At 37.1% G+C, this 18,170-nt stretch overlaps 1 protein-coding gene across 1 annotated transcript in view; it reads left to right on the top strand.

The window, feature by feature from the left end:
• ptprn2 (protein tyrosine phosphatase receptor type N2) overlaps nucleotides 1–18,170 on the top strand; it is a 231,987-nt gene that overhangs the window by 132,332 nt on the left and 81,485 nt on the right. The window contains exon 12 of the mRNA XM_079801137.1: nucleotides 15,533–15,597. Within this exon, the coding sequence (XP_079657263.1) occupies nucleotides 15,533–15,597 (65 nt within the window). The remainder of the gene's footprint in view (nucleotides 1–15,532; nucleotides 15,598–18,170) is intronic.

Genomic DNA, 18,170 nt, shown 5'->3' with positions numbered 1-18,170 from the left:
CGTTCATTCTCAATCACGCACACCGATCTCGCTCGCTCCTCTCTTGTCTCTCGCTCGTCCACCGCTCCACACAGTATTTTACTGAAAAAATTGTGTCTGTCCTTAAATGAATTAAATTATAACTAAAAGTTTCTTAAAGATAATGCTGTAAACTATATAGGGAGCCCTTACTTGCACATTATTACTATAATATTAAAGGTTAACAACAGAGCCCAAACTATGAGCCTATATCAGCTGATATTCATGTTTAGTTATAGGATAATCAACACTCAAATAACACATTGGGCCCTATTTTAACGATCTGAAACGCAAGTGTCAAAACGCGAAGCGCAAGTAACTTTGTGGGCGGGTCTCGGCGCTGTTGCTATTTTCCCGGCGGGATAAATGGCTCTTGCGCCCGGCGCAAATCTAAAATGGGTTGGTCTGAAGTAGCTTCATTATTCATAGGTGTGGTTTGGGCGTAACGTGAATAAACCAATCCGAGCGTCATCCAACATTCCCTTTAAAAGCAGGTGCGCAAGTTCCATTATGGATTGCTATTATTATGGCGTATTTACCAGGCGCACGCCAGGAGCGGTTCACAGCCGAGGAGACTGATGTTCTTTTAAGAGCAGTGAAAGACAGAGAAGTGAAGTTGTAATGTTGTACATTATGGTAAAGGTGATTTCACAGTCTTTTTTTTTCAGTCTTTCAGTTTTTTCAGTTTTTCAGTCGATTTTTGTTCCTGGTTCTTGACGGACAAACCAATTTGTCAGATGTCCTTATATACATATATGTCTTGCCACTATTGGGCAAACAGGTCTTATCCTTAATTATTACAATTAGCCTGAATCATTTGTAAGCTAGATTTATGCCTATTTTTTCACATCTTCGTGGCACACCACAATGATTTCCGTCATATGACGGATGAAGATGAAGATATCTCATGTGTTAATATTTTTTTAGTGTAACAATTTATGATTTGCAAAAATAACTGTTGCATCTGTGTAGATTACATGAGCAAAGTGTATGCGCGTTGTGCACGCTATACATTATGGTCAAGCATGCGCCCTTAAAATAGCATAATGAACAACGCGCAACGCGCCACTGACTTTAGACTAGGTTTTTTCTGGTCAGTGGCGCAATTGTTTAATGAAACAGCAAAATAGCACCAGGGATTGTTTGCGCCGGAACACGCCTCCTTTTTTGCGCTGAACCGCCCAGGGAGCGCAAGTTCATTCACTAGTTTAGCGACGTGCTTCTGTGGAGGGAAAAGCGCGCTTTGCGCGGGTGCAAAATAGGAATGACACATGCGTCGGTGTACAAAGTCAATTGCGCTGGGTGCAAGATAGGGCCCATTGTGTGCAAACATGTAAACTTCACATAAGGCAGTTTTTGCATTAACTCTAATTATAAAATTGTTTTTTCTCCAATTCGTTGTTGAAATATAATCTAGTGACTGTCATTTTCATGTCAGATTTTTCTAAACATAGCATTAAATAATCAATACATCACTAACAGGTTAAGTAGAATTAATATATATATATATATATATATATATATATATATATATATATATATATATATATATATATATATATATATATATATATATATATATATATATATATATATATATATATATATGTCACAGACACGTCAGGTTCCACCCTTCACCAATCACAGCGCACTCCATCCCCAGAGTACTGATCACTATCACCTGCACCTCATCATGGCACTCATCACCAGCACCATAAGAAGCACACGCACACAGCACTCCACGTCCGGTCTCGTTCGCATATACTGCTACCTATGCTTACCTCAAGGACTCGCCTATCGATACTACCTGTCTCCAGCGTGTATCCCTCCTTCCGTGTTTCCTGTCTGCTGTGTGGGTGTGTTCCTGTCCGCTGTGTGGGTGTGTTCCTGTCCGTCCCTCTGACCTCCAGCGATCTCCAGTCTCCAACAATCTCCAGGCTCCAGCGTCATTCTACCTTCCATGCAAAAGACAGTAACTCTCTCACTCATATCACCTTCCTAACTACCATCAACCGCTTAACTCACCTGCTCCACTTCCCATGCTCTACTGTGGTCAATAAACTACCATTGCTGTTAACACCTGTGTCTGCCTCCTGTCTACATGTAACTATATATATATATATATATATATATATATATATAGTGCATATATTTAGTATAAGAGTTGATTGCTCTAGTGAATTAACAGCTGTGGACTTCTGACTGAGGTAAATGATGCTGCGTGACATTGTTTACAAGCTGTTTGACGTCTTTCAGCGATTGAAAGACTGATTGAGCGATTACACGTCATGATACATTTCAGTAAGTGTTATCCTCAACATACCTTAAGATATTAATTCATGTTTATTTTTCTGGAAGAGATGATCGCGTTCACTCGCGCGCGCCACGACCGCTTGAATTGACGCGCCTATACAGTGATCAGTCGTCACAATAAAGAGCGTCAAAACGGCATTTATCGTTTTAATTTTCTTGATAAAATGGACTGAATACTTAATATGTTCGAGTGGGAACTAGGATTGTAGTGTGTTCCGCACTTAAAACAAGCCGACTGTTAACTGTTAAAGATTGCATTCGTAACTGTTCGGTACACACGCGCACCGAACTGAAAGCCCTGTACCGAAACGTGTACCGTTACACCCCTAGTCATTACATAGCCCTAACAATTCCCAGCTGGCATCAGTTAAATCAGATCAATCATATATTTAAATAACATGTTTGCAGCATAAGTAGTTATTAAAGAAAAAGTTCCATACACTGTTTATTACTGAGATTGATAGAGATTCAGTGCCAATAAAGCTTGCTTATCTGTCTGGACAGAACTCAAGATCTGAGCATGTGAACGCATATTCACACCCCATACCTCCTCCTGCCTTACTTTTAGCCAAAATGGACATCCTCCCGCTGTGTCTCAGGGCTCCCGGAGGAAAAAAGCTGCAGCTGGCGACCAGCTTGCCAGATCTCACTTCCTGGATGTGCATATACTTGGCTTTGGGACAGAGAAGCCATCAAAATAAATGAATCTGCTTTGATTGTTTCTCAGTGATATTTACTCTGATGAAAGCGATTATTTTTCACAAAAGAGCTGATTTTGACTTAGTATCAGAATGATGTTATTTAAAAAATGTTATTTTTGGTATTGTGAATACGCTTGCATGAAGTTCAGCTGATGGTAATATGAATTAATTACTTTGAATTTATTATTATGAATTTGAGAATGTCTTTGTATTTGGTTGGTCCCCCATTTACTTTAATGACAGTAGCACGCAAGTGGACATGACTGTATTGAAGCTTGTTTCTGCCACAGAATAAATCAATTTAAAAGATAATTGTGACTTTTTACACTCACAATTTTTTCTAACATTTGCCAGTTTATATCTTGCAATTTTGACTTTTTTCCTCTGAATTGTGAGATATAAACTCACAATTGCGAGATATAAGGTCCAATTCTGAGGGAAAAATATATATTTTTTCTCAGAATTACGAGTTTATATCATGTTTATACAAGATGTAAACTTGCAATTGCGAGAAAAAAAGTTAGTTGTGAGATAAAAAGTCGCTATTACTTCTATTTTTTATTCAGGGAACAAGCTTCCATAGTAATGAACTCCACAAGTGCAAAAACTTTGGACCTTGAATCATGCTGGAGAACATGATATAAATGATAGAACATGATAGTAAAATTTTGTTTGATATTTTTCGTAATCCTAAAATTTTCTGTTAAAAATTCCAGATTTTCTATGCTTTTTTTTGGTGGAACTTCAATGGGTGCTATAGGTTTGGTAGAGACAAGGCATATAAAGTGATGTTATTTTGGAAAACAGTTTTAACTAAATGAATAAATATGCCTTAATTTTGCCACATTTTCCAATTTCTGGAGGTTGCTTCTAGCATCCATGCACTCCTCAAGACAAACTCCTCCACTAAGTTCTGAACCCCACTGTGTACAGATAACTGATTAAATGTTCCTAATCATATACAGATTGGTAATTGTAGCATTAGCGCTGCAGGGTGACTAAAAGGTACTAGTAAATTAGAATATTATGCAAATTATATACAGGTTTTGCCACTCATTTTAATAGTATTTATTTAAAAAAGTATATCAAGTCTAAAGTTATCCTAAATTAAGAGAACTTGAGAGAGAAATCATTTGATAAAACATAGCATTGTGTTTGATGTTTCTGTTTGGATGCTTTCAGTGGTCCTGTCAAAATACCTCAGTGTCAAAATAGATGCTTTTGGTGATGAACTATAAATGGAAAGCACAACGTTGTTTGAATCGAGCTAGAGTAGTATTTCATTCAGTTAAAAAAGAGGAAAAAACTCTCCGGGGTGCCAGCTGCTTAAATCAGTGCGAAAGATTAGCATCACCATCTCCTCTCATTTGACATGCCTATATAACCAGTATTACAGAAGTCACAACCTATTAATCAGTGTGTGTGTGTGTGTGTGTGTGTGTGTGTGTGTGTGTGTGTGTGTGTGTGTGTGTGTGTATGTGTGTGTGTGTGTGTGTGTGTGTGTGTGTGTGTGTGTGTGTGTGTGTGTGTGTGTGTGTGTGTGTGTGTGTGTGTGTGTGTGTGTGTGTGTGTGTGTGTGTGTGTGTGTGTGTAACAGAGAAAGAGAGACAGAGAGAACGTGTTCAAGCTCTTTCCAGTGTGTCAGTCTTATATCTGTTTTTAAAGTTTCTCTATTTAAATGTCATCTACAGTTTGAACATAAAAGTCTGATGTGGAGTCAAGTAGGATCATTGTGTGCATCAGTGTGTCTGTTGGTTGGTGGGTGGGTGGTTGCATGTCGTATTTGTGTGTATTTGCATAATGGACTGCTGAATTTGGTTGGTAACAACTGGAGATGTGTGAAATGCACCATATCCAACAACAGCCTTTATCTGAGACAAAATCACATGACAATGAACACACAAATCCAAGGATCTGAATACAGCCGTCGGCTCTAGAGTCATTAAGAGTTAGCGAGAATGATTTCATTCTATTTCAGAGGTTGCTAGGCAATTTTGTAGGCCAATCAGGAAATGCATCCTTACCTCACCTCCCTGCTAGACCAATCAGGTATTGATCACAACTGATGATAAGAAAGAGGAAAAGCTAATAAATAATCCGGTTGGACGATGCGTGAAATAGATTTCAAAGATTTTTTGCACGGGCTTTTGGTTGTTAATAAACAGATCCTGACAACCATTAGTGTACACTGGAAATAAGAGTCGACAGTTCATATGTACTCTCATGCTGCACTGATTCGGCTGTAAACAGCCTAATGTTTGTTTCTTTCTTTTTCTCTTTCTCTCTTTCTCTCTCTTTCTTTTTGTCTGTCTGTCTTTTAAGAACTCTCATGTGCATCTAGGTACAAACCCTGCCTTGATTAATCTCATCCATAATGTAAAGCCCATTACATCTACGTAATATGTGTACTCATAGTTTGCCTATTAAATAAAAAAAACAAAATGATTGTTTAAAATTAGAGCAAACAACACGCTAACCAATCATCAATACTAAGAGTGCTTTTTTTAGTTTAGTTTTCTAAAATCTGTGCCTCAGAAAAACATTGTTTTGTATTGGTCAGACATTGGTGAGTCTCCTGTGCCACGCCTTTAACAGCATCTCCTGACTGAAATGCCCTTTGTGTTTATTTTCATTTTGGTATTTTTATTAAAATATTGTCTATTTAAACCAGACTCTAAACTACTCCACCCTTCATCTCTAATAATAATTAAAAAACATTATCATAACGATGTGAATTCATTTCCGTTCAACCAGTAACTCAAGTAAGATTGAAAGTTTGTTCAATGAATAAAACTTTTCTACAGACTTAAGCCCAAAGTATACTATGCAAAGTATTAAATGCACAAAATGTGCAAACAGCACTGTACATTGTACGTATGCGCATACTCTTCTGATGAAATTCGCATCACGCACAATGTACGCTGACCCTCGTGTACGCATAAAAAGAGTAAAAAAAGCGTAAAAACTAACGTTTAATAAAAAGTTCCTGTGTCATACTGTCATACTAACCAGACTTGTCTTTTGCATTCTAACAACATATTCTAAGCTCTATTGCAGGTTAGAATGACATAGAAACTTAAATGTATTAGGTTGGCTCACCAAAACACTGCTTGTAAATATATATATATATATATAATTCTATTGTACCAACAACTGCGTGGAAAAGTTTTCCATAATGTAATTAAGTTCACTGAACAAACATCTTTTTTTTGGAGTGAGAGTTCTATAAATAAAAAGCAAGCAAACATGGCTACTAATTGCACTTACCCACAGTTACAGAGGAAAATAAGTAATCAAATGGACACATTGTATGTAACCATTATCGTTGTTCAACATTTGGATTCAATATCCTTCACTGTTTATTTGATTGTGTATTTGGTTTACTGGTTTGCACCAGGCAGTTTCCTCTTTTTGCCTGTGCCAAATTCTGATCTAGACCTGCTTGCTGTTGGCTTGGTTTTGCCTTTAGAGCTTAACGCCATTGATGTGGCCATAAACTGTTAAACAACTTTGATTCTAAAATATGGCAATTCCTGCAGTTTTAGCCAGTACATATATGACCACTTACCTGCATCTAACTCTGACTGCATATGGCCAGATTACTGCTGCATTAACCATATCAAACTATTGACTATTGACTTCTCTGGGTGATAATTTTCTCCAGACCAAACCGTTCTGATCTGCAGGCTGAGACGTGGCAGTGAGATGCAAGACACAGTCTGCTTGTTGCTAACTGCTCAGCTGCTTTCTCAAACACTCTTTGTTGCTGCACCTCTCATATGTCACAGTCGCTTCATCTTATTGTTTCTCTCCCCTTTAATCTCCGTTTTTTCGTCCCTCTTTTTACCCTTCCATCTTCATTCAGCGCCCATCTCCATCTTTCCTTCTCTCTCTTTGTCTTTTTGTCTCTCCCTCTTTCCATTGCTTCCACAATCACATCTCATTTTCTCTCTAATATTCATTGGTGGACTCATAGCAGAAGGTTTCTTGCTTTGATTCTATCTTATAGGCTTATCAAAGGCAGGCCAGCACAATGTCATATCACCATTGAAATATACATGGATGGGATGCATTACTTCAGGAGGAAAGATGATTGCTTGCTTTTTAAAATGAGTGGGGGAGAAAGCGGTTTGAATTTGTGCTTGTTTTTCCTCCTGAGACAACAACAAGCCCTGTGACCGTGATACAAATGAAGCAAGTCTGTCATTTCATGTTGAACTAAAGGGTTGAATTAAGAAGATGTGCCTGTAAACATGCCGATTTGGGCCTAGAGGATGGGGATTCATATCCTAATCATCGGTCTGTAATGTAATCAGATTTTCACATTCACGTTATTGAGACCAAAAGACGATAGACCCTTTTCACAGACTGTGATGACGTGTTTTAACGGTCACCAATATCGTAAATCCTGGAAAGTTTTTTGTATTTTCTTTTTAAATGTGTGTACATTTAGATAACGCAATAATTTAGACTCAAAGTATGAGTATAGGGAGGGAGAGAGAGAGTTAACAGTTAACTGACACTTCTTTCATATTGGGGTGCAGATTCCAAAAAAACTTCAACTTTTCCCGTTTGCGGGTAGAGTGTCTCGCTTTTGTCTGTCATCATCTCCAACATGGTTTTGTGCGGCTGTAGTAGCTGCACACTACATCATCTTCTTTTTTTCATTTTATGACAAGTAGCAACCAGTGTTAAGGTGCAATACCGCCACCTCCTATGTTGGTGCATTAACCAGATGTTACTGCCGCTGGATTATTTATGATATTGTGGTATTTAAAAGAGTAAAATGTAGCTATGTGAATATATTTATAATATAAATATATAATATTGATTTTGTAAAGATTTTTTATTTCTTTAAACCTGTATATACTTTAAATACGAAAAATGTTTAGATGCTGTTGATTGGTCTGCATTGTATGCATATGTTCTTATGCATTTCCACGTTCAAAAATGTGTGAGTAAATGCTACTTTGTTTGAATACCTTTGAACACCATTGAAATCAGGCTGCATATTGCTGTTAAGCACTCAAGACCATGTGAGTTTACCATGATTAAGAAAACAAAAGTGTTAAATCATTATAATGCAACAATACTGCACAACCTCTCATGGCTTGTTGCATAATTAACGTCCGTTTTAATAAGATTTCTTGAATTTCTTATTACATACAAGGATTGTACTCCATCCTGTACTATTCACTTTTAGCATCTGCATTTTCAGCTTAATAAAAGTCTGTCTTATTGATTGGAATTTGGAATGGAATGGAACATTTTCTGCCAGCCTAACTAAAAACAAGCTATATCTTCATATATCCTTTCTCTCTCTATCTTATTCACTCTCTGTTGCTCTCTTTTTGTTTTTCTCTCATTCTCTGTGATAGATACGTATAGACAGGCTTCATATGTGGTGGGTTTGGCATCTGTCATGATGTCTGCTCTAATTCTGGAGTGATTGCTCGATAACGGTTATAGCCACGTCGGGCAGGCACTTGTCATCACCATGGAGAGGGATGGATTGATTGGGTGAATAGGTGAGCAGAGAAACGTGGGTGTTGAGATGAAGATGTGATATTAAAAGATCCATGAGCGCTTTCTGGAAAATGCTTTTTTTCTGTCATCCTGAAATGGCATTATGTTTTTGCAAACAGATCGGGGGAAGGCATGATGGGATGGCCCTCATTTTTATACACAATTTCTCAATCACTCTTTCTCTCCTCTATAAAATAAAATAGAAGCACACACGCCTCAGCTCTATATAGGATGGTGATAAACGAATAAAATCCATGTTGCAAAATGTATTGTTAAAAAATATAGTTGCATGATAAAATTATGACTGTATTATAGTGGTGTGTGAATTTGCGATCAGTATCAAAAACATGCACAACTATAAATGCAATCATACTACAACTTATTTTCTGTTTAAAGTGGGCCACAATTTTCAAAAGTCCTTCAGACATCTTCACTTTTGCAGGACAAGCATAGTGAGCTTAAAGAGCACCTATCATGGAATTTTGAAATTTACCTTTCATGTAGTGTGTAACATAGATCTAAGTGGACAAAAACATCCTGCATAGTTTGAAATATGACAGTGCACCGTATATATAGTTATTTTCTTTCAAAAGTAAGAGTTGACTCTGAGTCATTTTTAAGAATCGTTAGAAGACCGAAGCTTTTTCTCTGACTAGATGACGTCAACTTGTCAAGTTATTTGAATACGATACGCCCACTTATTGCGCTCCAAGACGCCAGTGAAAACTAGAAAACATCATGGCGACGAGACCCTGTGTTCTGAAGTGTGACTCAAAAGCAAACTTTTTTCATCTGCCCAAGGATGAGCATTTGAAGACTAAGTGGCTTGAAGACAAACCATACATTGTCGCGATTGTGTGTTTATTTAATCGTCAAATGTCTCTATTTGCATGTTTCGCGATCTCAGGAAGCTTTTATTATGGACTTCTATTATGGCACATGGTTCTTCTTCGTCTGTCTGTACCATATGGACTACATGTGCACAGAGCGCCCTCCGGCTGCCAGTATGAATTGAAAACAACACATAAGAGACTCAATCGCTCATGATTAGGCTATATCTGCGCATTTTGAGGAAGTATTGAATAAAAAATACTCCTCTGTTTAGAAATTTGACACAGACATATGAGAATCTATCAATATGTCTCCTCATCTGCACACTTTTGAACTAAAAGCCCTGAGGGATGTTGATTTGTCGCGAGTCTTCGTGAGGAGAATAGAGGAGTTTTTTATGAATGAGATCAGCTGAGGCTCATATTACAATCAAACGATACCGACGCGGTTTTCATATTCATAACTCCTGACACATATTAACAAATTACTGTCACTATAAGACTTTGATGGGCGTTCCGTTTCCGAAAATATCTGCACAGACTATACCAATCACAACTGACTGGGTCATCGGACCAATCACCGCAGATTAGTGTCACGTAAAGGCGGAGTTTTGAAAAGTGAATCACTAAAGGAATCATTTGAGAATCGCTGTCAAAACAGGTAAAAATAAATGCATATTATAAGAAAACTAAATTCTTTTTTGTCATTGCATGCATGCAAAACTGTTGTTGGGGACTTCTAAAACAATATTTGGAACATTTTAAATGCCATGATAGGTGCTCTTTAAGAGAGAGAAATAGCACTTATTTCTGATGAGTAGTGTGGTTTAAATAAAATCCCCTGGTTCACAACCCTCAGGCAAATCAAGCTTGTTTCAGAGCCAGTCGAACAAGTTGTCCTTGTTCCCTGTCCAATGAATCTTTGGTTATTTATAATTGTTTATACATTTACAACCAAGTTTTGGAACCAACTTGCCATCTTGCAATTGGTATCAGTCTCAGACCTTTTTCAGCTTAACAGTTTCAATTTTTAGAGACTTAAACATGTAAACATTCACACTTTGGTCTTTGTTTAATAGACCAGAGAGGTTGAGGAAGCCAAACCTTTCACCATAGATTTTTTGGTTACCCTTTATTTTAAGGTGTCCTTGTTACAGTTTAATTATACAATTAAATACTAAGTAATAGTATTTAACTACATGTAATTACTATATAATTATTTAAAAAATGTCCTGGCACTTCCAAGCATTATAATGGCAGTGAATGGCTGTTTCTGTTTTGAAGTCCATATCTTTTGAAGTGCATCTATCCGTCATAAAAGTGCTCCACACGGCTTCGGGGTGTTAATAAAGGCCTTCTGAAGCAAAGCGGTGCTTTTGTGTAAGAAAAATATCAATATTTAAAACTTTACAAAATCTTTAACTTCTTATGCAAGTTCACGAGAGACTGGCACACTTTTATGATGGATAGATGCACTTTTATGGACTTCAAAACAGAATCGGCCATTCACTGTCATTAAAAAGGTTGCAAGAGGACATTTTTTTGAACTATGATTGTATTCGTCAGAAAGAAGAAAGTCATATACACCTAGGATGACTTGATGGTAAATAAATCATGGGCTAATTTTCATTTTTTAGGTGAACTATCCCTTTAAGGTTTGGTTTCGGGTTAGTTGCGTGTAACTATGCATAATTGACTGTTTGTTTATAGTAAGTACATGTAAAATGTGTAATAGGGACACTAAAATAAAGTGTTAACGATTGTTTTTTTGTGTGTTTCTTTGACAACTAAATTCCAACTATTTCAGGTTCATTTTAAATGCATTTAAATTGGTTCTTTATGTCTTAAGAGGACTTTCAAAAATGCAGTCTATTAGTACGACGGAGATGTTTTAACAGCTGGAACATTAAGAAATGCATATCTGGAATAAAACTGAAGTGACTGATACAATAGCTAATTAAAGCCAGTTGAAAAACAACTTGAAAATCAAGCCTGACACATGTTTTCATGGGCTGTCTTGAATAATTTGGAAAGTCAAGACAATTTTTTACTGAATAAAATTAGAAACATACAGCTTCCAGAATTTGTATGCAAAACCAATTTCAATGTTGTAGGCTTGTGCCATTTATTATATTTCTGTTATATGATGAATGTCAAATATAAAATCTGAAGGTTTTATTTTTAAAGGCCTTGTTATTTGCAGTCCATGGAAGCTTTGCGAGACCACCACCACTCACAATTTTTTTGGCTGCTATCTTCTCTCATCATCTGTGGACAGATCTTTTCTCTGTTTATCTTCCATTACCTTTGAACCGCATCCAAATCCAGCATACAGTCCTAAATGCAACAAAACGCAAACCTTCATGATGCCTTTTATTTTTCAAAAGCAGGGCATCTTACCCTCACGCAGTCCCTTTCCCCTGAGAAACGCTCATGCTCCCTGACTCTGTCCCCAGCCTTTCATTTACATTTAAAGTGGCTGCAGACAGGCCTGAGTGCAAACTGGATGGAGGAGGCCTCCACAGTCTCTGAGCTCTAATAAATGGAGACTCTGAGGGGTTCTGGGGATTGGCTATGACACAAGGTTAACCTGGGTGCAGTTTCATTCGCAAGAGTGGGTCAAAGCTCTGCGCAGGGGAGAGTGAGATTTAGTCCCTCATGTGCGAATATGTGATGTGAGAAGGCATGTTTGCTAATGTGGTTCCACTTGCTCTCATTTAGCATTTGTTAGGTGCTCTACAGAGACAAACACATCAACAAAGGGTGGTTGAATATTAGTGGCACAGTATTTGTGCTTGTTTACTACATGTGAATGTAGTCTACATCCTAGGTGTCGCACTGGAATATAGGTGATTCAAGGGCAATTTAGACAACCCCATTTTCAACTAAAAAAGGAAAACGTTTTATGTGTTTTGGCCGTTCATTTACACGACAACAGCGTTTTGGAGACCTGAAAATTCAAATTTTTTAATGTTTTTGAAAACTATACCGTTATCGTCTGACGACATGCGCATGCGTATTATGTGTTCAGCCTATTGGCATGTAGTGTTTCTTTACAAAGTGACATCCCCAACTACTGGCCTGACATGAATGGTGTTTTTAGTCGTTTTTGCAGATCTGTGTGAGAGGGGATCGTTTTGACAACGTTGCCGTCTGTACGTGAAAAACTCAAAGGAAAAACTATTCAGTTTTTAGTACATCGTTGTTGTGTAAATGTACTCTTAGTTTGATCACATTCAGTTATTTAACATTGTCCAGGTGCTTCAATAACAAATATGGGTCAATAACATTTAATTAAAATTAGCCTCAATGAAAAACATATTCTAAAAAAATCACTTTAAAACACGTGCTTAGAAATGTACTGTTTGTATTCATGTTGATTTTGTGTTAAAGTTTAAATTTAATGACTCGTTTTTTAAGGCTATTTTTGTTTTTGAAGAGTCACTTCACATGATATTTTAAAGTTTGAACTTGCCTTGCCTTGCCATAAAAAGGTCAAACAATGCAATAGTGTAATAGACTATGACCTTGACACAGTTATGAGGGTTTGCATGGGTCTTCTCTAGGAGATAATTTCCTGTTCAATGGTTTCTTTTTCTGAATTTTGATTGCTTCACTTTGACTGGTTTGGATATACAATAATGCATAGTTTAGGGGTGAAGTTATTATTTTTAACTAATAAAAGATTATACCAAGCCATTGTATGAATTGCATTTTAACATATATTTAAATGATTTAAAGGATAACACAACATGTTTTAGAATGTTTTTAGTCTTATTACAAAAGCAAAGAAAATGTTCAGCTGACAAAAATGACCATGTACAAACTGCAGAGAGTAAGAGTATATTTACAACCTCTATTTACGTGCCTGTATGACAAAACAGTATATATATGGCAGTAATAGATGTTTACTGAGCTTGGATGATCTCTGTCTCGAGAAGGGATGATGTGGTGCAGAGTAGCTCAGCTGTATTTGAGACCCAGACACTAAAAAAAGTGTCTTTCATTTTCTTTCAACCGCAGCAGCTGATAGACACTTTAGTTCACACACTCCCTGATTGTCGTTCTGCTGTCACACACACATACACCTGTTTATAGAGACCTGGCTTTACCGCTGTCACAGGCAGACAGTGATGTAAGGAGAGATGAGCCGCCCGATGAGGCATCGTGCTTAATCATATGGAATGTAGTATTAAGAGTGTATGGCGAGAGGAATGGGCTTTGATAGATTAAAATCCTAATTAAAGAGTCTCCAGCAGACAAGACCAGCACTGGAGACCAACTCAGCTGGTGTCATTAGCATAGCCGTCATCAGGGAGCCCTTAAAGAAATCTTTCTCTCTCTTTTTTCACGTAACTCATTTTGTTCTGTTTCTGTATTTCTTTAGGACTCAACTGAACGTTTCTTTTTTCCATTTTTCTTTTCTGTCAAGCTTCTTCGCCTTGGCTTCCTTTCTTTGCCATGTATTTTCACACATTTCTTGCCTTATCTTCCTGTGTGTTTGACGGTCTGTTTTTCTTATATATCTGTCTCTCTCTATTCACTATCTCAGTGCTGCCTCTTAACCCCTCTCCCTCCCTCTGCCGTTCTTGCTCCAGCAAAGTAAACAAAGTCAATTATAATTTCACACTGTATAATTATTTTCCCTTCTGTGTAATCTGTAAAAAGCCTTTTAATTCACTCTCGCTCTAAATGTGCTATCAAAGCTGTGCTTGAAAAGAGCAACTTGCCTGAGAATCAAGACAAGTTTTTTTTTAACTAATGCATTTCGTTTGATTCCATTATCGTAAAAATATGTTTAAATCCACATATTTAGTGCACATGCTCTCACGCTCATGTTTTGCAATGTTCCTTTTTTGCTTATAGAACATGGCAGGTTAATTGATCATTCTCACCTCTTGTCTATTGGCATATTTGTTACTGAAAACTGTCAATTATTAATTTTTATTTTGGAAACTGGTACAGCACTGGAAATATTTATGTATTGTATCTACAGTATATTTTTGAAATCATTAACTTGGAAAAGTTTCAGAGTAGTAAAATATATAGAAAAAGAAGATTATAAGAATATTTACAACAGTTTATTGTATGCATTTTCTGTCCATTCAATTGAAACAATGGAGAAGTCACGTTTCTTTACCACTGAGTTTCACAACTTCACTTTAGAGTTTTGATATTTGTTGGTTTAAATTGATGATTTGTTTGGTTTCGGTTGTGTTGTGGAGAGACAGCAAATAGTTATATTGCACACAAACAGAAAATGTTAAATAATTAAAGGAATAGTTCACCCCAAAATTAAAATGCTTTCATCATTTACTCACTCTCAAGATGTTCCAAACCTGTATACATTTCTTTCTTCTACTGAACACAAAAGAAGATATTTTGAAGAAAATGTGTAACCATATTGATGGGCCCCATTGGCTTCCATAGTATTTTTGTTCGGAAGTATGGAAGTCGATGAGGAAAAGTATCTCTGATCTTCTGACAAGACTGCCTAGTAGTGAACAAATTGTGCTGACATATTTTTGGACTTTTTATTCAATATAAAACTCTTCCATATTCTGAACTTCTGAAACAGTCAAGAGCTGAAAAAAGGCTCCAGAATTTTTATCCATCAGCTGAAAATATGACAGCATACATAGCACACTCAGTCATTTGGATTATGCAACCACACAATGCTCTTTTTTCCCCCCATTGCTCCCATAGTTACACAGTAGGTTAAATGTTTGTACTTGCAGTTTTCAGGCTGACATATTTTGTTTTCTTGGTTTTGAACTCTGTTGGTTTTTCAGAAGAAATGTACTACAAAATCCCAAACATACTAAAATCCTTTTTCTGTGCTAGTAATCCTGAAAAACATTGTACACACCCTCTCGCCATTTTCTCTTGCCCGTTAATTGTTGCTTGTGGATATTTGTGTTTAATATCATGGTTCAAATGGCTTTATATTGATTCATATATATTTTAGTATTCAGATTTATAAAACAAACCTGGCACATATATATAAAGTAATATTTTATATGCAGCAATCACCCCAATACTCATTCAGATGAGCCCAAACACTGTCACACAAATCTCCACCTCAACACTGATGACATGCTATACCCTCATCTCACTGTGTCCCTCTTTTTTTCTCTTTAACAGTTGAGCAGAAAGGACAGCTGGAGAAGGAGAGTGGTCTGCAGATTCTTGAGGCTGGACTGAGTGATGTAAGTCCGAGGAAAGGAGTCCTCTTTCTCTCCCCTCTTCCTCTCTCACCAATGATGACATCCTCCTTTCCCAGAGTGCAACCCCTTATTTAATGTATTTTACTCACAAAATCTGTCCCTTAACGTGGCATTCTTTGATAAATGGTGTTTATGTCGAACTCTAGAATGAAATGTCATGGATTAGTACTATCACCACCAGCATTGTGAGGAAAGTTCAAATCATGGATCTAAGACCTTATGCTGTTTATGCAAATGTCTTTTGAAGTGCTAGTTGTACATTTGTGGTGGCCAAGTACAGTTGAGGGCTTTTCACACTGCGCTTAACGCCCAGGGTATCGTTGTTCTAAACTCAGCTTTTAATCATGGTTAAAGGAACGTTTCACACTTATAATTCATGAGCTAGGATTTTTTGTAATTTTGATCTGTGGTTATGAAACCCTGGAGCAGGGTTTTCACCGCAACCTCATATTGCTGTGCCAAACGTGTGCACTGTTAAAGGGATAGTTCACCCAAAAATTACAATTCTGTCACCATTTATTCACCCTCAAGTTGTTCCAAACTTGTGTGAATTTCTTTTTTTCTGCTGAAAACAGAAGGTATTTTGTAAGAATGTGGGTAACCAAACAGCTGACGGTAGCCATTGACTTTTTCCATACATTTCCGTTTAGCAAAAGACAGAAATTCATACAGGTTTGAGCTTGAGGTTGAGTAAATGAATTTTCATTTTGGGTGAACTATCCGTTTAAACAATGTGTTGATAGAATGTTACTGCTAGATACTTGACAACCAGTTGCATAGTACATATTCACGTACTTTGGGCAGTCATAGAAATATAAAGGTCTGTCATGAAACTCTAGATGGCGCTAGCTAATAGGTCCTTAACTCAATCTGCTTGCAATCACTTCATTCTCTATAGGGCATCGCTGATTGGTTCCTGCTGTATCCATAGCCAATGAGCTTAGTCAGCATTTGCAGTAGCATTTGCTGTAGCAGTTGCAGCACGCTTCCCCAGCTCCACCCGTATAGATCTGCTACAAGTGATTCATGTAAGCTGTACTGTTCAGCAGCAGCATGTCTTACTTGCTCACTAACATGTTGCGTATGTATTAGCAGTAGCAAGTCCTATACTTGCTCTGCAGCAGCAATAACAGCAGCAACAGCGTAGAATATTCCATACATATTAACATTGTCATATCCATTACCATGCCAAACACTCCAAGAGTTGTCATGACAGAAACACCACTTGTTGTATACAAACAGAAGTTTTTTTAGCGTTTGAGGGGAACTCTTCTTCACTTAACACCAGGTAAATTATGAGTGAAACAAGATAACCCAGATTTCTGTTTACAGGGGGTTTAGTATGACACACTATTTCAAGTGTGAAAAACCCTTTAAAGGCTAAATACAACAAAACTCATAGCACTAATGACTAGCAGTCAACTAATAGGAAAAAGTCTAACCTCCCACATGAAAGATTAAATACCAGGATTGAAGTCCTGTTATCATTGCTGTTGATTCACTATAAGATTTTTGCGAATGAAACCTGATGCAAAATCTCTTGTGGTACTAAATGGTTACCATATTCATATGTCATGGTATTAATGCGTTTTCCCAAAGTACTTTTTAGTAGTCTTTTGTTAGCTCGCTCAATTTCTGTGAATTATTAGATCAGATAAAACTCCAAAAGTTGAATCAGACTTTTATTTTCTCTCTCTGTGTGTGTGTGTGTGTGTGTGAGCATGTATGTATGTATGTATGTGTCTGAGATTGCCATTAAATAGAGCTAAGCGGCTCTCTGTCACTTTTTCAATTCGCTGTCTGTTGCAGAGGCAACATGCCAAATATACTCTGTCAATCAAAATGGCCACACAAGGGATACAGAGAGAGAGAGAGAGAAAGAGAGAGAGGATTGAGGGACAGATGGTTATTAGTTATCTCAATCAAATACACGGACAGAGATGTTTAGAGACTATTGCCTAACAGGCAGATATTTGGCAATTTCACTGGATACTTTAAACTGAAATGATTAAAAGTGCTGTTCTGCAAGAAACATAAAACCAGTTATAACACAAACAATACCGTACCAGGATATACCAAAGGGTTTAATATCTTAGATTGAAAATGCTAAAACTTGTTTTGCTTTTATTTAGGATAATAATCAGGGAGGCTATTCTTTCATATCAGAATTGAAGGGAACAATGAGCAAATTAGACTGTTCTTATGCTGGGACATTTGATCTCATACCCACTGACCACCTGCCCTTAAGTGTGTGTTGTTTTGGTGGTAGATCTATAACGGCCCATTGAGCACTGCTTAAAAACTGCTTTAATGCAACATCGCCTGTTTGAGACCACTGACAGAAAGACATGCGTTATGAACAGTGTTAATTTCGTTGAGAAATTATTTTTGTCATAATTTTCGTCAACAACCTTTTTTCACTGACGAAAACGAGAGACAATAACTAAATAAAAAGCAGTTTTGGATTACAAAAACTATGAGGAAAATCTACTGTCATTTTCGTCAACAAATAAAAAGGAGATGAAAATGTTAGGGAGGGAATATTAGGTAAGAGA

This window comes from Gobio gobio, assembly GCF_949357685.1.
Source record: "Gobio gobio genome assembly, chromosome: 2".
Taxonomy (NCBI): Eukaryota; Metazoa; Chordata; class Actinopteri; order Cypriniformes; family Gobionidae; genus Gobio; species Gobio gobio.
This window is presented reverse-complemented; position numbering and strand designations above follow the sequence as displayed.